The 21,414-nt window shown below is 36.4% G+C and overlaps 2 protein-coding genes across 10 annotated transcripts in view; one reads left to right on the forward strand and one right to left on the reverse strand.

Moving 5' to 3' along the window:
- The window catches only part of LOC106879470 (cyclin-H), a 30,720-nt gene extending 10,249 nt beyond the window's left edge, over window positions 1-20,471 (forward strand). For 3 of the 9 annotated variants that reach the window (XM_089366344.1, XM_089366345.1, XM_089366346.1), the window contains exons 2-13: window positions 2,760-2,866; window positions 7,753-7,851; window positions 9,782-9,884; window positions 11,483-11,605; window positions 12,449-12,522; window positions 12,785-12,986; window positions 13,500-13,607; window positions 13,833-13,888; window positions 14,124-14,194; window positions 14,600-14,711; window positions 18,755-18,812; window positions 19,701-20,471. In XM_089366344.1, the coding sequence (XP_089222470.1) occupies window positions 2,820-2,866; window positions 7,753-7,851; window positions 9,782-9,884; window positions 11,483-11,605; window positions 12,449-12,522; window positions 12,785-12,986; window positions 13,500-13,607; window positions 13,833-13,888; window positions 14,124-14,194; window positions 14,600-14,711; window positions 18,755-18,800 (1,041 nt within the window). In that variant the 5' untranslated portion in view covers window positions 2,760-2,819 and the 3' untranslated portion in view covers window positions 18,801-18,812; window positions 19,701-20,471. Of the gene's footprint in view, window positions 1-803; window positions 2,234-2,759; window positions 2,867-7,752; window positions 7,852-9,633; window positions 9,885-11,482; window positions 11,606-12,448; window positions 12,523-12,784; window positions 12,987-13,499; window positions 13,608-13,832; window positions 13,889-14,123; window positions 14,195-14,599; window positions 14,712-18,754; window positions 18,813-19,700 lie in introns of those variants that run through there. The other 6 variants (XM_014929057.3, XM_052974192.2, XM_089366347.1 and 3 more) reach the window with 4 other exon arrangements.
- On the reverse strand, window positions 4,928-9,531 carry LOC106879471 (uncharacterized). Its single transcript, XM_014929060.2, has 3 exons — window positions 9,375-9,531; window positions 6,714-6,906; window positions 4,928-5,528 (listed from the first exon to the last, which is right to left on the reverse strand). Exons 1-3 carry the CDS (start codon window positions 9,463-9,465, stop codon window positions 5,174-5,176), a joined length of 639 nt encoding a protein of 212 aa, XP_014784546.1. The 5' UTR covers window positions 9,466-9,531; the 3' UTR covers window positions 4,928-5,173.
- Window positions 20,472-21,414: the final 943 nt, after the last annotated feature.

Raw genomic sequence — 21,414 nt, forward strand, 5'->3', positions numbered from 1 at the left:
ATTTTGCCAAAGTAATGCTTGAATATTTTATATCCATGTATACATAGTATATACATACACACACATATGGAAACATACCTGTATATTTTATAAGCTGCACATGTATATATAAATAAATATATAATTTAGATATCGTTGAAATCCACAAATATATAAAGACTGTTATTGTCAAACACGCACACACACTTATACAGCCACATTCATGCACACAACATCCCCTTCCGGAATGAGTGTGTTTAGTGACTGACTGTTGTTCTTATACTCACACACAAACACACATATAAACCTCTGTTGTGAATGTGTTTAAGTGTGGGGAAGCATGTTTATACAATAAAGTGAATAATTGATAACAAAGAAACATAAGCAAATTAAATCATCACACACACAGCAGTATATATATACATTAGCGACATCAGATATGTGTAATATTAATTTTTTTTTTATCTTTTAATTATTTTATTTATTTGAAGGCAAGTTTATTGGAAACCTCAGAGACACCAGATACCAATTAAAATTTGAAGAAGAAAACCATTCTTTATGCCTTTCTTTCCCTCTCTTAAAACTTTCGACTTCTTTTAATGATTTATTCTCAACTCTATTTTGTCATTAAAAATTAACCGTTGTGCAATGAATAACAAAAATGCTATTTTATGAGCAGAGCTGGCAGTCGGTCACAGCTGCTATTTCAGTGTCTCCTCCATCAATCATTGCTGTTGAGGAGTTTTCGGAAAGACAACTGCCCCTCCCCCCGCCACCATGACAAATATATATATATATATATATATATTATATATCAGACTTTCAAAACAAATTTAGGAGTCTGTGTAGTTAGTCAACCTGCTAGAAATAGCAGGTATTTTGTTCAAGTTATATACACTGTCATCTTGAAAAGGACATATAGCATGGTGTAATCCTAGATACACAATGCCTGAGAAGGTGGTCAGGAGGGTCAGGGCTGGAATGGAATGGCATTGATTGGTTTTAGAGTCTGAAAAACAATGGAAAATCTGGCGCTAAACAACACCATTACCATCACTGTAACCACCAGCAAAAACAACACTTCAAACTTTCATCCCTGTATCTATATATATAAAAATGAGAATGTGTGTCTGTCTGTGTGAATCCCTAAAACTCGAGAACTACGCAACCAATTTCATTCAAATTTTACACATGCCTTACTTACGGTTCCAGTTGTGTTTTAGTAAAAAAAAATTAACTTCTTGCAGAGTTCGAGCACACGGCAACATAATATCTCCTCCACTATTTAAGTATTACGTGTCAAAAGTGAAACAAAAACACTCATGTCAAATACTTTCACTTTAAAAATGAAACTATTCCACTAACTGAAACAATCACATTTTGATACTGTAGTGACAGATACTTTCACAGAGAGAGAAAGAGAGAAAGAGAGAGACAGAGAGATGTATATGTATACATATACATGTATATGTACACCATTTCGATACTGTAATGACAGATACTTTCAGAAAGAGAGAGAGAGAAAGAGAGATGTATATGTAAACATATAGATGTACACGTATATGTATATATATATAGATCTATACATACATGTATATGTATACATATGTGTAGATGTATATAAATATATAGTTGTACATGTAATATGTACACATATATACATATATACATGCATACAGATATCTATACATATATACACCCACCACACACACATACACATGCACACAAACACACACATTAATCATTTGTTTTCTTATCCAAAACTACGTCAAAAATTCTGAATGGATCTTTATGAAATTTGGAAATTATATTCTTTGCATAACGGCCATAACTCCCATGAAAATTCATATATTTTTGATGTTGATGAAATTTTAACCCGAACATAACAGATGAGCATTATTTAGAAAATGATGTCACACGTTATCGAGGCTACCATTCTTTCTGGATGTGCAAAAGGGGATGACGTCTTTATTCCAAGAATTCCTCTTACTCCATCAGGAGCAGACATTCCTTTTACATTCAGAAGACTACAATTCCCCCTTCGTGTGACTTTTGCCATGTCCATAAACAAATATCAGGGTCATACACTGTCTGTAGCTGGTCTTCTCTTGGAAGAGCCCTGCTTCTCACATGGACAACTGTATGTTGGCTGCTCAAGAGTGGGCAGCAACAAAAAACCTATTTGTATATGCTCCACAAGGGAAAACAAGGAACATAGTTTACAATGAGGTGTTATAATCACAACAGCAAGAAAGTATGTACATGATCACCTTCTTTTACGAAACTTCATTGACTTTCATATATTTATATTGATATACATATATATACGTGTGTTTGGGTGTGTGTGTGTATATACATCTCTATATATAAAGATGATGCGTAGTCTAGACGGCGTTTTTAGATTTCATTATTCTCTTTAACCCGGGCAACGCCGGGTATTTCTGCTAGTAATTTATATTTATTATTTGTATATAAAATAATCAAAATATGTGTGTATGAAGGCATATCTCAAAAGATTTATATCGTTTAGTGTTTTCAATATATATACATGTGTATTTATATATATATGTATGTTGGAGCCTGGTGTTGCCATCCAGTTTCACCAGTCCTCAGTCAAATCGTCCAACCCATGCTAGCATGGAAAGCTGACGTTAAATGATGATGATGATATATATATATATATATATATACAGGGTGTTAATAACAACACTCCGATCTCATGATGCTATATCTAAAGCAATTCGTCCACAGATTCCCTAACAATTTTCTTTTACTTTCAGGTGACCTATCATCTTTGATGTGAACGCAAGGAAATCCAAGATGGCCACCACCCCAGAACAATGCAGCTGGGAGAGCTTTTGTGGACACAGCTTATTATTTTGTTAAGGTAAGATCAACAAAAAAATTACTCCATCCATGGAGAAATAGATATCATTTAATGTACACTGTATTAAAATAGAGCTATGAATAGTTTCTTACCATTAAGACATGTGGTTATGCAGGTTTAATAACTTGCCTTATGTCTCCAAGCAATCTACAGGCTCACAGTCCAAAGTCAATTTTTCAGACGTTTTCCCTAGACCTTAAACTTCCATGCTTATAAACCCCACCATAAACTAAAGGAGGAACTCTCTTATATACACAAACAATCCTGTGGTGCCCCCCACCCCTATAGTATTTAAAAACCTGATAGCTATCACCAATGATAGGATATCTAATCTGTCCTGCTCTAAAAAGTATTTCATAAGACAGCCCTCTACTATAACACCCTAGCTAACAGCAGCTTCTAAGATAAGGTATATTTACAACACTTCAATTAAAAATATGAAACCTAAAAATAGACCTAGGAAAAAGATTTGCTCCCCACTTTCTTCCTAAATGTAGTCAAGAAATACCTGGCTCTTTTAGATAAACATTTCCTGGTAAAACCATAATTGCAGGAGGAATTTTAATAGATGCTTGATAAAAATATCATAAAGTTGCTGTCCCAGTATAAAGAACATTCTTGCTCATTATCCTCATTCAAGAGCCCACCCTCAGTTATAACCTAAAGCTTCCCCGCTTGACCAGTAGTTGCAGAAATTCTGAACTGGAAACTACAGCCTAGAAGATAAGCCTTGTGCTGGAAGATCTGTAGAACTCAACGAGGACATCCTGCAAACCCTGGTGGAACAAAATCCCATCGCAACTGTCGAGGAATTAGCAGAGAAGCTTGGATTTGGTCATTCGAGTCAGTACTGGACGAAACACAACCATCTTTGGTTTCAAGATGAAAGGTGATCTTTCATCGGCATAATGCTCGGCCACATACAGCAAGGATGACATTCCAAAGGCTGGAGCAGTTTGAATGGAAAATGATGCCCCACTCACCATATTCCACAGTCATCAAAATCATTTGGACGGAAAAAACAGGAATTCTGTAGACATGGTTAGAACAGTAGTGGAGGAGTATTTTTCATCATGGACAAGTGAATTTTGGAAGAGAAGCCTTGCAAATTTATCAGATAGATGGAAGAAGAGCATTGTAGAAAATGAAGGAGTGTATATTTTAGATTAAAAAAGAATTCTGTGTTAATTTTGAAAAATAAATGAAGCATAAAAAAAAACGCATTATTTATGGGATAACCCAATAGTTGTTTGAAAACTTACACAACTTCAATTTCTGTGCAGCTAATTTCCCTCAATTGTAATCCTATGCATTACTATGTTTTGGGTATGGTCAACACACTGACCAGTCTGCCAGCAACACCAAGGAGGTGTTGACACTGAGTGGAATGCATGCCCCACATTCCAGAGCTGTCTTGAGGCTGTGGAGGAAGGGAAGCTGAGGACCAATACTACTTTGAGGAAACTGTTATCTCCCGGCCATAATCTGAGAATTAAAAAATTTTTTTAAATACTTTTATTTTTTGATGGGATATTGTTTTCTTTTCCCTTTCGTGCAAATTTAGTCTAAACACCCAGTATGTCCGTGTATATATATATATACATATGCATATATAATAACCAGCATTCTTCAATGTTCACTTTTCCATTTGTTGAGGCAAGTTTTTCTTTCTTCCAATAATACATATCTCATTTAGGCATCGCGAAACCAATAACTTTGTGTAGAACTCAATATACGGATGTTTGAGAATGAAGCGTTGGCTGAGTATAGAATGGTAATAAAGAAGAAAGAGATGACAAAGGAATAAACGATTATTTTATGAACTTCATTTGCTTACAGCTGTTTCTGCTGTGCGATGCAGCAGACTCATAGTTGAGTACCTGAATAACAGCTGACAGCTTCATCAGAGCCTCGAATATAAAGTACAATTTATTTGGGAAAGAACTACATTTGTGCCTAAAAGTAAGAAGTACAGCTAAAAACGATCAGCCGATTTGTAACAGACACAAACCGAGTAAAATGGAATTAAAGAGTTGCAGATTTAAAAAGATTACAATCAAATACATTTTGTTATTTTTAATTTTATTTTTCCAAAAACCAATGTTTAAAAAAAAAGATAATGATCAAATTTAAAACGATGAATAATGGTGGTTAACCTTTTTTTTTGTCTTTCTGCAATGGACTGAAAAATAGGAAATTCATTCATATTTCATTTGAAAGTTAACCAAGTAAAGGATTTAACAATACTTCCCCCTCAGCCCTGTCTTTTATTAGACTGGAGCACCACCAGATACCAATGACCCAAAGTTAATTCCTCTGGTATGGATTGTATCGGTCTCTATTGTAATATGGACGTCCTTGGTAATTATTTTGATAGCCACCACGATAACCCCCACCCCCACCGTGATTCCTTCCACCATGGTATCCTCCACCACCACCGCCGCCATGGTAGCCACCACCACTACCACCATAGTTGTGATAGCCACTACTGCGGTCACGATAATGGTAGCCATCATTGCGATTATGGTAATTGCGGTAACCACTGTTGCGATCATAATAACCTCCATCTCGATCATGATAGCCACGATCTCTGTAGCCGCCGCCGCCACCACCACCACCACCACGCCCACCGTGCCATCCTCTACGATCACGACCATGATACCTGCAGAGAGAACAAAATATTAGATTTCAATCACAACTTTCAAGACACATCTTACTTGATAAATATTTACATTACAAGAGAATTGAAAGCTTTAACAAAAATAAAACTCTTTAAAATCTTCAACTTTATTATTTGCTGGTCATTATTAGCCCCAAGATTCCGAGTTTGATTCCAGGCAGTGAACAACAACAACAACATCGAAAAAATACCTTAGGAATGAGAACCCAGGTTCGAAACTTCCCCAAGACACCTGATGAAGGCTGGAGGGTATATCAGCCAAAATGTGTTAACAACAAACAAGATTAGGACAAATATCTGTCAAATGTAAATAATGTACATAATTCCTCATCTCTTAAATATAGAACTGTAAGATATGGAGATATCGAGAAAAAGAATGAATGAGGTACAAAAGCACATGGTGAATGACAATGAATTGGACATTTCTGTATCCGAAACCGGAAGCAGCAATTCTGAAGAACTGAAACCCTTCTACTCCACGCTGGTGAAATTTTCTTTGGTTGATTTTTGCAATCCATATGCCTCAGGGTCTTTTAAGAAGTTCACAATGGTGGTTTTACTGCGACCAACTTCACTGGAGATGGCACACCGAGAAAGACCTTGCTTCTGGAACTCTACAATTCTACCAAGTTCAAAATTCATCAACATATTAGCTTTACTCATTGTTGTTCTTGTGAAACAGATAGCAAGTGACTGGCAGTTGTTGACATAGAGAAAGCATAAACACTAGAATTTTTATACCAGATTTAAACTTTTTATTTGTCATGGTCTTAAATGTCTGACCAGGCATACTTTTCTATTTGCCAATTATGAATCTATAATGAAAAATAGTCAAATATATCAGTGTGCAAGGAGTTCATTTTGGCAGTTTTTTTCACTGGTCATAAGATTTTATCCAGCAGTGTCTATACACACACACCTGCCTCGAAGAGTGAGGGCATTGATGAGGCTGTGAATAGCGACAAAGGGGACTTTGGCAAACAATTCATTATTTAGTTGGTCCAATCGACTCACAATAAAGACGAGGAAACAGAGCATATGTTTATTATCATTACTGGTATAACGACCCTCCCAAAACACAAGGAAATCTCTTTATTTGATGTAATTTCCATTCAGTTCCAGATGATGTTTACTCTTCTTCAGAAATGACAATTTATTTCAACTTACCCTGACCAATCGTAGTTTCTCTTGGACTTGGTGTGCCATGGGATTACGGCTGGCGGCGGGGCAGTTTCCTGTGCCACAACTTCTTGATATTCCTTGTCTTCATCTGTGTAACGATGCTTAAAGAGTTCTTCAAGTTCATTTTCAAAGTCACTTGAAACAGCCTCGTCTTCAGAGTTGTCAGTCGACATATTAACTGTAAGGAAGAAAAAGTCATTTTTCTATGAGATGACAAAAGAAAGCTACCGTTTATTGGTGTCCACATAAGGAGCCTGACCCAGCTAGATAAGAAAGGGAAGAGCAGCATGCGGGGAAAGGTCATCATCATCGTTTCACACCTGTTTTCCATGCTGGCATGGTTTCTATGGCTGGATGTCTTCGACAAGTGCACTAAGACAACTGATATAAGCAACCATGAACTTCTCAGCTCATTTGCTGGATAAGGTTGTTAGTTAACCCTGTACCAATTCAGATGAAAATAACAAAACATGTATGATTCATGCCAGCATTGAAAAGGGGGACATGTGCTGCAGATAGCTAACGGTTTAATGAATTTGTAGAATAGAGACAACCCAAAATATAGGAAAAGTGGTAGGGTCAAGTAGTAAATTGAGATCTTAAGGCTGACAGGTAAGAGGATTGCCCGGTTGTAAGAGAGAGTTGCATACCTGGTCCAAGCAAAAGTAATAAATATTATAACAAGATCAACAGTTGTTGCAATAATTATAATTCTTGGATTCAGTAGAAAGAACAGCCTCTTCATAAGTAAAGAGAACTGCTTTTGAATTATGCATAATCCTGTAGCTTTAAGATTTTGATGACAGGGTTATTTTTTAAATGACATTGTAATAGTAGTGTAGGTGTCTGATGCTGAATATAAACCAGATCTATCTAAGCCTTAAATGTACTTGCTTTAATGAAATCGTTTTCTCATCAAGACTTGAATAATTTGTTGGGACACAGATGTTTACAAATATTCTCTCACGTTTTATTGGAAATATTCTTTTAACCACTCAAAAAGCGACCCAATGATTTTTTAAAGATTATCTTGCTGTCACGAACCCCACGCACGATCTGTTACACCCGATCTAGGATGTTGTCTTCATAACCCCATCAACTACACCAATGGATTTCCTATCAGGTAAATAGGCCACGCATAAGTTCCAGTTGATTTCTCTTTGATAGATACTTCGTCACGCACCAATGGCCGCAGCTTAAGATGAGTAACTGCTGTGCTGTAAAACTAACTTTCCTTATCCACAAGCAAATCGCAACATTCTAGCTCCGGTCATCAAATGAAATGAATTCAGATACAAAACGAACCAGTAGCTTCAACACTAAAAAAACATACACATCTTTATTGGATCTAAATATTTGCTATTTGCTCTGACATTATTTTTTTAATTGTATTTGAAAAAAAAAAAGGGGTCAAGTTTGCGTTTGTCTTTTCGATCCATCATTCCCTAATCCACTCTGTTGTCAGGAAAACCCTAATAACAACAGACCAGGAGAGGCACGTGTGTGTGTGTATGCATGTCGCTTTTTATGCAAACCCACAACGTAATTAATTCTTTTGTGAAGGGAAATAAAGCTAATCTTAATGTTTTCGTAATTAAAAATATGAATAACATAATTCAGTGGCAACTTTATCTCTCACTCGGTTTGATGTACAATTCGGCGAGGTTATTAATATATCTCTGCAGAAATAAATATTGCTAATCTAGAAAAGCCGATCAAATCTGAAATTTGGTGATAATCTGCGTTCTTAGTTTACCAACATTACGAACATTTAAAAATATTTACTGTTTAGAGCAACATTTAAATTGTTCGTTCATCAGTGAAGCAATAAAAACCATCAGAATATAAAGTGATAGTTTATATATAAAAGAAAAATAAACGAACGGCTGAGAAGAGTTGAGGGGAAGAGTTTTTGTCCCGAATTGATTTGAAATTTCTTAAGAAACTACCACGTGACCAAGATGGAGTCAAATGTCTTTTTTGTTCGAATTTTGGATTCTTTGAGACTTTTAGGAAATATTTTGAGTTTGGTTCACTAATATTTAATATTTAACATTTAATTATTAAATAAGCACTTAACGTTTTAGTTATTAAAATATTTAACGTTTATTTTCTTAAATAAACATTCGATGTTTATAAATTCAAGTTTATTTCACATTTTAAAATGAGAAACCGAACAAATCACAAATAAAATATAAAGTTGTTTGCACAACAAAAATATTTTAGATTCTTGATAAACACCGTCAAAAGGATTAATTAAAACTTATGACTAAATTAAAAATGTTAAAAGGTTACTTTTTAATCAGATTCAAATTTAAGTCAGTCGTAAATATTTAGTTAGAGTGGAGAATTAAATAATATCAAGTTCTACTGGTATCTAATCATTACTTGCATTTAATTATTAAAAAAGATGCAATCGATGTTTGTGCAGCGATTGAAATGAAAATCGGTAAATTTTATAATTTCACACCAGAGATTCGATCATCGAAATTTTATATTAAATAAAGGAGAGAAAAGGAAAATCTCATGGTTTGCACAAATCATCAGTTTTAAAATCTGTAGAAAAAGAAATCTTGAGTTGAAAATGAAAAGATCTGTAGCCAAAATATAATAAAAACAGGCAAGAAATAGCCGTTTGTTACTCACATGTGGAAGTCTCAAAGTCGGTTTCACGGTTGTTGTGAGGGGTTATGCAGCCGGAAGTGACGTCAGGTGAGTTCCGCTTTAATGACCACATGGTAGAGGAGTCGTCTTCATTGATGTTTATATTGTGTTATTGGTCGGATATCTAACATCAGTGTTGCATATATATATATATATATATATATATATATATATATATATATATATATATATATATTGGTTATATACTTGGATATTTAACGTTGCCTAGTACGGTACTATGCAAAGATGCAAACTGTTTAACTTATGTAATTAGCAAAGTATTACATCGGAAGCCTTTAACACGGAGTTGTTTTAATTGTGTTCAGGATTGTTATATTTGGTTTGTGTTTTGTGTCTGTTTCCGTAATAATAGTAATGTTTGCCATTAGCACACAGAAATCACACTGGACATTTGACTCAGACTCAGCTCTCACACGGCTGAGAAGAAAAGCTCACGATGATTACGTTGAAAGCCACAGAGGTTCGATCTCGGTAGGTATATCTCTTGAGAAACTTTAAACCGTCAATTTCATTGCGATTACACGAATAATTATTGCTTCATTGTATTCCATGAAATGGAGTGATTCATAAGATCTTTATTTCTTCGATTCTTGTTGAAGTTCTCATTCTAGTTAAGAAATATCTCCAATACATACGAATTTATATTTCTATGTTAACATATTTGATGAATCTTTAAGAGTCGATTGACATGGATAAAGTGAAAAAATATTTTAGATTACTCGAGAAAAATATCTGGAAAACAACAGAATAGGAACTTTATTTTATGGATTAAATATTAGCGTTACCCTAGCAACCAGTAGCCTAAAATGTACTTTTTCCATCGATAAATGTAGAACTTGAATGAGAGGTATATTTGGGGTTTTTAAGAATTTGGTGTATGAAAGTAAATGGTGCTGTTAGTAAATTTTAGAATTGTTCAACATGTATTTAAGAACCAGAATGAAAAGGGAGGATGTTAGTCATGACCATTTCTTTCGATGGTCGCTAACCTTTTTAAAGCCCCCAAAATCCTCACTATTGATCATGCATCCATCATAATTATGTATTCTCGTCATAAAATAAATATTTATGTGAAAGCTACAACCACTTGCTCTTTGCCAACATCTCTTCTTCGACGACGACGACTAATTAGTGCTATGGTAGTTTTTATTTCCCTTCAACTTCCTTGTTCTGACGACTCTAAGCCTTTTTGCTAACAAGCGCTAACATGAGGTTTGCTATTGCTGAGACACGAAATGGAAGCTACTCTGACGTTCAGAACTATAAAAATTAAATTCAGTCCACTTGAAAAACATCCTAATTGTAATTCCTGGAGTAAGGGGGAAGAGAGAGAGGGGACAAGCTTCACCTATTTCCACGCTATCATTGAACCTCAGAATTTACCGAGGGCTTCCAGGATGTTTTATACGGAGGTCCCTAATCTTCATATTGAAGTTCTCGGTGGTGTAAAACATTACACCTTTAAAATAACTCTTAAGAAGCTGCATCTAAAGTAATACAACGAAGACATGAGGGATGTGTCAACAGGAAGACATATTGACGACGTTCCGGTTGCAAGCGTGTGCCAACCTGTTATAAACTCGGCAATAAAAGAGAGAAATAAAAATTGATCTAGAATCATGAATAAGGATGAAGCTTTGAGAAAAAAGCAGTAAGACTTTTGATACACTCATTACATTCAGATTTATCAACCTCTTGTGTTTTCTGGACTAGTCTCCTCTCCTCAACCTCATCTGAAACCTATTTAAAACAAAGATGCTGACTTCCTTCCAACTTTCAGTCTTGATCCTCTTCTAACTCTTCCTCCTCACTTAATGAAAAAGTCATTCTGAAATTAAAGATGTTTGCAATTTACTATCGAAATCTGTTTCCAGTGAAAATAAAGTTTAGTCTTGAAATGATTTTATCTTAGGTGAGGGTTAAAGAGCAATACTGACTCCATGATAACGGTATATTATAGAAAGGCGAGGATCTTAGAAGGACACTCATGAAAAAAGAAGAAGAAGAGTAAAACAGCAGGAAGCCAATTCCTTGTAAATAATGTTGATTCTATACTTTATCTCATTTAGGATGAAGATCTTGAAGCAGTTCTCTTTACTTATGAAGAGGAATATATACTTGCCCGTCATTATGAGTTCATCATGAAAGAATTCTGCAATCGTTTCCAGCCACCAATGCCTAAATATGTTTTGGTTAGTAAGCCATTTAGTAGTGTTACTGAAATCTGATTTTACTGATGTAGAGTGAATGGATTTGGTTGACAGAAACTGAAAGAAGCCCATTATACACACACACACACATATATTATGTGTGTGTTTGTGCCTGTAACTTTGTTTCTACATCAGGTGATGGTTTTAAATGAGTTCATCACAGCCATTCAAGCGAGATTCTTCATTTCCAGACATTCCATGTCTGGTTATGGGAAAAGATTACCTTGCTTAGAAATAGGTGAGGATTGGTGATAGGATGGGTATCTGTCCATAAAAAGAATCTACCTTGACAAATTCCACCTGACCTCTGCAAGCAGATTCAGCAGGAGGATATTGAATTTTTATGGAACAGCCCATTGAAATGCAGTCTTCAAAAACAGCCTTGTGTATTTAGGGGTCTTTTTATGTTTTCAGGTCAACTTTGCTCTTCATTTTTCTAGGTTTCATAAAATAGACATCAAGGTTGATGTATAACACCTGTATACATTTATACCTGTATACATTTATACCTGTATACATGTATAACACCTGTATACATTTACATGGTGTTCCATAAGGGTCAGTTATTGAATTGCATCATGTCCAAAAAGCTGTGCAATGTAATAATGCCTGTTGGCATTTACTGCCCAAAGAAAAGTAAAGGGAGTCCCCCAAAACAAATCATTTTCTTAAAAACAAAATTTACTCTTTTTTTAAAAATTTTTATTTGCCAGTTTTAGAACAATTGGTTTAAAACTAGAAGAAGTGTGCAATACTAGTTTTCTTTTTGCATCTTTGGAATTGTTTTGTATGTTTTTTAAAGTTAAATTTGTTTTCTTCCCTCAGGGAACAGCCATGACATATTTCAAAAGGTTTTATCTTTACAATTCAGTTATGGATTTCCACCCTCGTGATATCACGTTAGTAATTTTACTTTCTGAACATTTTCATTCACTAATTTAGGAGTAATTCTTTTGAAGAGGCTTGAAGTCATGAATGATGTTTTAGATGCAGATTTTAAGAGCTATACGACTTGGACATTTTTTGTTGATAAATAAGCAACCTTTTCTTCTCAAATTACAGAAATAGGATTTAATTATAAAACGTGTTTTTCAAGAGAAGTATGGTTAAAATAGTTAAATATGTTAATAAAAGGAGTTTACATTTTTTTTCTTCATCCAGGTTAACAAGTGTATATTTAGCAAGCAAAGTGGAAGAATTCAATGTGTCTATCAACCAATTTGTTGGGAATCTGAAAGGAGATCGGGACAAATTTGCTAATGTCATTCTTGGATTTGAATTGTTGCTCATGGAGAAGCTGTCTTATCATTTAACTGTGCACAATCCTTTCCGTCCTCTGGAAGGTTTTCTCATTGATATGAAGGTGAGACTCACAGAACTTCTTACACCACCTTGATGGGTTACTCAGGCAAACTGTATCATTCCACCACCAAATAACTTTGCTCCATAGCCCTTAACAAGGTATTTCATAGAAATCCTCAGTTTTCATCTAAAATACAACAATCGAAATCTATCTCTCTGCTGTCAGAGGCATTGGTTAGAATTTCCCTTCCTAATTGCAGGATCTTTTACCATACCTTCCTCATGTTGTGTAATGCATTATTCAAGAGGAGACGTTCTAGTGGTGGGCATCCATGCAGTTTTCATCTACTAAATACACTAATAAGACATTGGTTGACTTGGGATTATAAGCAAAAGACACTTAGACACTTGTCCAAGGTGCCATGCAGTGGTATTGAACCCAAAACCATGTGGTTGCAAAGTGAGCATCTTAATCACACAGCCATATCTTTGGATTTCTCTGATATATTTGTTTTGAAATTTATTTCTTAAATCAGCCCTTTTTTTCTTTTTCTTTTTTTTTTTTTACTTACAGACAAACTGTCAGACTTGTAGTGATCCAGAAATACTGCGACCACAAGCTGAAGAATTTTTAGAAAAATCCATGTTGACTGATATTTGTCTGTTGGTTTCCCCAGCCCAGGTTAAGTATAATAAATATTACTATTGTATTTGTCTAGGGGTGGGGGCAATAATTCTGCTAAGACGTCCACCCTGTTTCTATGTCTTCTTAGTCTCTCCATTTTATTCTAATGTCATTGCAAGACAATAGAGTAAATGGGGTTTTTTTTTTTTTTTTCAATCTTTATATTATTTAGTGAATTGTATCAAATTGATTTTATTTATTGACATGTTATTTAATTTTCAGATATCATTAGCTGCTATTTTGGACAGTTGTTCTTTAAAAAACATTGATATTATGAGGTAAGTTTTACAGTTTTTTTAAAAATTTCTATTTTACTTTTTACTTTCCCTTCCTTTAACTAAGCAATAAAAAAGAAAAGAAAAATATTAATCTTTTTAGGGTGGATTTCTTCTCTGCAGAATCAATAAAACAAGAACTCTCCGTATCCTCAAGTTGAATCAATTGTTTTCAAAAAGAAAATATTGAACCTTTATTTATCTTGACTGGTTTCTCCTTAAATCTGTCTTTTACTAGTTACGTCACATCGGTTTTAATGAAAGGAGCTGAATCCGACCAGAAGAAACGAGCAATGCAACAAATTAAATGTAAGTTTGCTGATTGTAATATTTGTGTGTGTGTAGACATCTAAATCTATGCAATTTATTGTATTTTTAATTATTAGTATTTCTAATAAATATTTTATTACTTCAAAGTTTCTTGTGAATTAAGCAAACATAACTAAAAAAAATTAGACATTGCTAAATTCAAGACTAAACTATAAAAACAAACTCGTTATGTTGAAGAGGTGGAGGAGGAGGAGTATAATATTGGAAAATCAAAATTAATTAATGATATTGGCTATATTATGAAAGTATTTTTGTTTCAGTAGACAAGTCCTTTCAATTACTTCCACTGAAATTTCTCCATTTTTCTCAGATTGGTGCATGTTTTCTATAGAACAAATGTTGCTCTATTTTAAGTTCCAATGTCATCTTTGTGATATTCTTTAGTAATTCAAATAACGGTGAACAATCAGAACAGCTTGAAGAGGGAACACATCCGACAGTTGGAGAAGAAGTTGGAAAAATGTCGTAATCAGGAAAACAATCCGGACAGTGAAGTGTAAGTTTACAAGAAAATATTTTAGAAATCAATAAAAAAACAAACAAACAAAGTATCTCACCTGTTGTAAAAGAAGAGTAAAATAATGATTGAAAACTTACTTCTAAACTTTGTTTAAAACTTGATTGAATGTCTGATCTATGATTTTAGGTTCAGTTCCACTGTACAGCACCTTGAGTAAGTGTCTTCTGTAGCCTGGGGCCAAGTATTACCTTCTGAGTGAATTTGTTAGGTAGAAACTGTATGGAAGCCTGTTGTACACACATACCACACACACACACACACACCTCTCTTATGTGTATAGTTGGATATATGTCTTTGCCCCCCCCCCCCCATCCGGCTGTGTGACTGCTTGGGTTAGTTTGTTTACGTTTCTGTAATGTAGCAAATCAGCTAAAGAGACTGGTATTTGTTTGACTAAAACCTTCAAGGCAATGCTCCAGCATGGCCACATACATTATATATATATATATTATAGATGACAGGCTTCTTTCAGTTTCCTTCTACCAAATCCATTCACAAGGCTTTGGTTGGCCCGAGGCTATAGTAGAAGACATTTGCCCAAGGTACCACACAGCCACTCGCATGTAGTTTTTAGTTAAATTAGAGACAAATTGAAGATCATCATCATCATCATCGTTTAACGTCCGCTTTCCATGCTAGCATGGGTTGGACGATTTGACTGAGGACTGGTGAAACCGGATGGCAACACCAGGCTCCAGTCTGATTTGGCAGAGTTTCTACAGCTGGATGCCCTTCCTAACGCCAACCACTCAGAGAGTGTAGTGGGTGCTTTTACGTGTCACCCGCACGAAAACGGCCACGCTCGAAATGGTGTCTTTTATGTGCCACCCGCACAAGCCAGTCCAGGGGCACTGGCAACGATCTCGCTCGAAAATCCTACAGGAGCCAGTCAGGCGGTACTGGCAACGGCCACGCTCAAAATGGTGCATCTCATGTGCCACCCGCACAAGAACCAGTCCAGGGGCACTGGCAACGATCTTACTTGGCTTGCCGGGTCTTCTCACGCACAGCCCATTTCCAAAGGTCTCGGTCCGTAGTCATCGCCTCGGTGAGGCCCAATGTACGAAGGTCTTGCCTCACCACCTCAGCCCAGGTCTTCCTGGGCCTACCTCTTCCACGGGTTCCCTCAACTGTTAGGGTGTGGCACTTTTTCACGCAGCTATCCTCCTCCATTCTCACCACATGTCCATACCAGCGCAATCGTCTCTCTTGCACGCCACAACTGATGCTTCTAATGTTCAGCTTTTCTCTCAAGATACTTACACACTGACGGGTATTCACATTGACATTACACATCCAACGGAGCATACTGGCTTCATTCCTTGCGAGCTTACGTATGTCCTCAGCAGTTACAGCCCATGTTTCACTGCCATGTAGCATGGTTGTTCGTACGCATGCGTCATACAGTCTGCCTTTTACTCTGAGTGAGAGTCCCTTTGTCGCCAGCAGGGGTAAGAGCTCTCTAAACTTTGCCCAGGCTATTCTTATTCTAGCAGCTACACTTTCAGCGCACCCACCCCCACTACTAACTTGGTCGCCCAGATAGCGGAAGCTATCGACTACCTCTAGTTTTTCACCCTGGAATGAGATAGAAGTTGTTTCCTGTTTGTTTGCAGTCTTTATTGCACCTGAACATCTGCCACAAACAAAAACTAACTTGCTAGTTAACCTGCCTTTGATGTTGCTGCACCTCTTATGTGTCCATAGCTTGCACCGGGTACATCTTATAGAGTTACTACCTACTCCTTTTCTACATACTGAGCAGGGCCATCTACCTGAAGGGGTTTGTGTTTTATCTACCTTCCTACTTATTAGGATTTTGGTTTTAGCTAGGTTGACTCTAAGGCCCTTCAATTCTAGACCTTGCTTCCACACCTGAAACTTCTCCTCTAGTTCTGATAGTGACTCCGCAATTAGGGCAAGGTCATCAGCATAGAGGAGCTCCCAGGGGCAACCTGTCTTGAACTCCTCTGTGATTGCCTGGAGGACTATGGTAAATAATAGGGGGCTGAGGACGGAACCTTGGTGGACCCCTACCTCTACCCGGAATTCATTGCTGTACTCATTTCCAACCCTCACCTTACTGGCCGCATCTCTGTACATGGCTCGCACAGCTCTCACTAGCCATTCTTCTATCCCAAGTTTCCTCATTGACCACCAGATAAGGGATCGGGGGACCCTGTCAAAGGCTTTCTCCATGTCAACGAAAGCCAGGTACAGAGGTTTATCCTTGGCTAGGTATTTCTCTTGCAACTGTCTCACTAGAAATAAGGCATCAGTAGTGCTTTTACCTGGCACGAACCCAAACTGCATCTCATCTAAATTGATTTGCTCCCTAATTAGTTGGGCTATGACCCTCTCTGTAACTTTCATAACCTGATCTAACAGCTTGATGCCTCTGTAATTATTTGTATCTAAAGCGTCCCCTTTACCTTTGTAGCAGTTGACTATGATGCTGCTACACCAGTCATAGGGTATGACTCCTTCGTGTATCACCTGGTTCGTAATACGGGTGACTAGGCTATAGCCAACACTGCCAGATATTTTGAGCATCTCTGCAGTGATTCCTGATGGGCCGGGGGCTTTCCCGGTCTTCATACTCTTAATTGCTTTATCTACCCTGGTACTATCAACTCGGATAGCTGGTCCCTCTATTGGGTCGACATAAGGCAGGCTCTCTTTCTCCCATTCATTCTCTTTATTAAGCAATCTATCGTAGTGGCATCTCCAGACCTCTTTCTTTGCATCCTCATTTAATGCAAGCGTACCATCATCCATGCGAACACATTTCTCTCCTACAACATCACTATTCTCTCTCCTACACTGTCTTGCAACCCGAAATACCTCGAGTCTTTGGTCCTCACGGCGCAGAACATTGGCAAATCTTTCCTTATCTGCTTCCCCTCTGGCTAAATAAACCTGTCGCCTAGCCTCCCTTCTGGCACATTGGTACAATTCCCTGCTACCACCGTTCTTCCAGTCCTTCCAAGCTTGTTTCTTTTGTCTAATAGCCCTGTCTACCTCCTTGTTCCACCACCACGTTACTCTGGGTTGGGAGGGGACCTTACACCACCCACAAATCTGGTCGGTGGCTTTCAACAGGTTGTCCCGCAGAAATCTCCAATTGTCTTCCACGTTGTATGATGCTATATCCCCTTCTATTTCGTTAAATGCTTCAAGTAACTTGTCTCTAAGTCTCTGTCCGTTTGCAGGGTCTTTAAGCTTCCACACCCTTCTTCTCCAAGCCTGTCTAATTCTGGGCACCCATTTTGCCTTGATCCCAAAGTCGCTAACTACTAATCTATGTTGTGGGGTACATTCTTCGCCAGGGTAGGTTTTGGCATTTATAAGCCGCCCTCTTTCCCTATTTCTGGCGAGGATGTAGTCGATTTGGCTAGAGTGTCTGCCGGAGCGGTAGGTGACTAGGTGACTGGCAGGTTTCCTGAAGTTGGTATTGCAGACCATAAGATTGGTTGCATCACAGAACTCCAGCAGTCTGGTTCCCTCCTCGTTGCGGGAACCGAAGCCATAGCCTCCATGTATGCCATGGAAGCCCCCAGCACGACGTCCGACATGACCGTTGAAGTCTCCAGCCACAAAGAGAAGGTCCCTGTCACTCGTCGACGAGGTAGTTTGCAAGAGGGTGTCATAGAATTGGTCTTTCAGACCATCTGGTAGCCCAGGTTGAGGTGCATAGGCTGAGATGACAGTAGCTAATCTATGATGAAGCACTAGTCTGATCTTAAGTACTCTGTCACTTACTCTAACGACCTCGATTCTGGCCAGATTTAAGGAAATTTTATTTCATTTCAAAAAAAGATTTTTTGAGTGGAGTACAGACGAAATAAAGTAGAAACTGTTTGTCGAAATGTGGGTTTTTCAGCTTTAAGAATATGTAACTTAGTGAACAATAAATAATTGCTTTAATAACAGGTTCTGTGGAATAGGGATGTGTATCTGTTACCAGAATTATTTTTATTATCTTTAATCATTTAATTTGTGTAATGTATATTTTCCAGTTACAAGAAAAAAATGCAAGAGATGTTTGAAGATGAAAAACTCTAGTGTTTACTTCAGGTAATTTTTGGTTTATTCAAGATTTAATAACTATATTGCTCTGTTTTTTGGTATGGCTTTAATACAGTTACCAACCTTGTATTATGACCTTGATTAAGGTGATAATATGAGCTAAGTAATAAGAATTGAATAATAATAATAATAATAAGGCTGCCTGTATGACAGGGATACACATTAGTTCATCTTGCAACAGCCTGCAATAAATATTTGCTGGTGGATTATAGAAGAGTAATTGGTATTTGCATGCACACACTGGATGTGTATATATTTATAGCTAGATATGCATACATTTATGTATTCTCCCCATAGACATATGAATATCAAAAGATAAATCTGCTGTAATAAAAAGCTTAATTCATTACAGGTTGATAAATAGCCAACACGTTACATTGCAGTAAATTCAAGTAGGCCCAGCCGTTGTTATATTACACACACACACCTGAAATTAATGGCCTTTGAATTTCATTGATGAGTTTTGAGCTGACTTGAAATTGTCTAGAATGAATGTTAACTGGTCTGTGTGGCATTTATTTCAAATAACCGTTTCTAACATCAGCACAAAATCACACTTGATGCGAGGAAAGAATTAACGATTTATTTTGTCAACTTTGGAAGGTGGAGTTGATCTTAGCAGGACTCAAAAACACGAGAAGATAAAGGGACATAACTAAACACTACAAGTTATTCAGTTGGTCAGTTTTGATTTTACCAATTCGTTGTCTCGTATTTCTGAAAGGTATCAGAAACTTTACTGTTTAAAGAGGATAGATATAGATATTAGAGTTATCTAAATCATAGAAAGTTTTCTTAATATGTTTCATTTGTGAAACAATTTAAGAAGATTTTCTATTTCAAATCATATCAGTTTTTCTTATTTTTATATTTCAGACTTTTGGTGACATACTTGGGAAACATTGGTCAAAGTTTGATGTAGGACTCATTATATTGTAGGGGTTGTTGGGTTATCACTTTGTCTTTGGCATCAACTGGGAATTATCCCAAACTTACTTGAAAAAAGAAAACAATTCAATAACTGAGGAATACTTTCCATTGACCTTTTAAAAATACTATTTTTCTATTTCTTCTGAAGTCTGTTAGACCTCAATCATATTGAGTTGGCCATTTATATATATTATATATGTGGTTTATATTTGTTGTCTCAAGTAATTCAGGATTGAACACTTTATAGATCTGCAAGGGCTGAGCTGGTAACACATTGGATTCGTTTCTTATGAAGCAGAGGTTCAATCCCTATCGTAGTCGACTGAATTATTGAAGACATACTTCATTATAGTGACTTTAATTAAACAACCCATTCCATAAACCAGTATCAAAACTCACGACCGAAATACCAGCTGATGGAAACTGGAGTGTGGCAGTAAAACATACAATTTATATTTATCTTTACGTAAATTAGTTTTTCCAGATTTAATTCTTGTAATGAGTTAAATTCATTTGTTGAACCAAAGAACATAATTTAATATTTCAAAAGTAAGAGACAAGCACAAAATTGAGGAACTGTTTTCAAAGAGATATTTTTCTTTTATAATTTCTTCTTTATAAATAAAATGCTTTACCTTTTTTTATATCTGTTCCACTCAACATTCCGCTTATTGAGATGTAAAATTAATAAAATAAATTATTTTCATAAAAATGAAAGTGTGTTTTGATTTCTTCTTTTTTTTAATTGCTTAAACGATTGTTAAAAAATGTTTAAAATTTTGCTTTTTTACACCTTAAAGGGAAAGTTTCTTATTTGCTGAATCCTGGTTTAGATGTGATTGTGAGGTCAAGGAGCTTGCTTCCTTATTACGAGGTCTTGGGATCAGTCCCACTGCACAGCACCTTGGTCAAGCTCTTTTTACTATAGTCCCAGGTTGCCTTGTGATTGGATTTGGTAGAGGAAGGATATGTTTCACAAGATATCCTTCCTCCTACTAACATGGGATCAATGGTGAACTATGTAAATGTTTTATTTCATAAAAATAGATATTTATATTTTCTTGAACTTATATATACATACTTTTATATTGTAGAACAATATATTTATGACATGTCAGAATGTTACTGATGGTTTCACACCAACCACTGCACTTGGCAAGATCAATGACTCTTTAGGCATTGTGCTAACCAAAAGTACAATGTCTCTTATTTGCTGGAGATGAATATGCAGACTTGGTTAACTCGGTGATGATAGAAAAAAATGGAATGATTAAAGCAGAACTGAAAAAGGAATAAAAAGTTTGAACATTTTTCTGAAGGAAAGAAGAGTTGCGTCCCCTGGTACAATGTCGGCTGCGGACGAAAGGAATCGGCTGAACATGTTTTTCATTCTCTCATCCAAAAAAAAGTGATGACTCTATCCAGCATGAAGGCAGCAACAATATATTTTACATTTTTGAATTCTGTAAGTCACCTGGATTGTGTAAAGTTTTTAGAATGTTTCTTTTGGCAATTAAGCAAAACTTGCAACATATACTTCCATTCAGGCATAACCCAGGCTGTTCCAGTTGTTTTTTGTTGGTATTCTTTTCTCTTTGAATCACAATATATAGCTAGCTAATGTTGTAACATTGCACCTCTCTTGAATTCTAGCGAGGAA

The sequence above is a fragment of the Octopus bimaculoides genome, chromosome 18 (assembly GCF_046866305.1).
Source record: "Octopus bimaculoides isolate indiv1 chromosome 18, ASM4686630v1, whole genome shotgun sequence".
NCBI lineage: Eukaryota > Metazoa > Mollusca > Cephalopoda > Octopoda > Octopodidae > Octopus > Octopus bimaculoides.

Coding starts and splice junctions, on each gene's coding strand:
- LOC106879471 (XM_014929060.2), bottom strand. CDS start 9,465: ATGTGGTCATTAAAGCGGAACTCACCTGACGTCACTTCCGGCTGCATA. Junction 6,907..9,374: donor CGACTTTGAGACTTCCACAT/GTGAGTAACAAA, acceptor TCTTCCTTACAG/TTAATATGTCGACTGACAAC. Junction 5,529..6,713: donor AGAAACTACGATTGGTCAGG/GTAAGTTGAAAT, acceptor TTCTCTCTGCAG/GTATCATGGTCGTGATCGTA.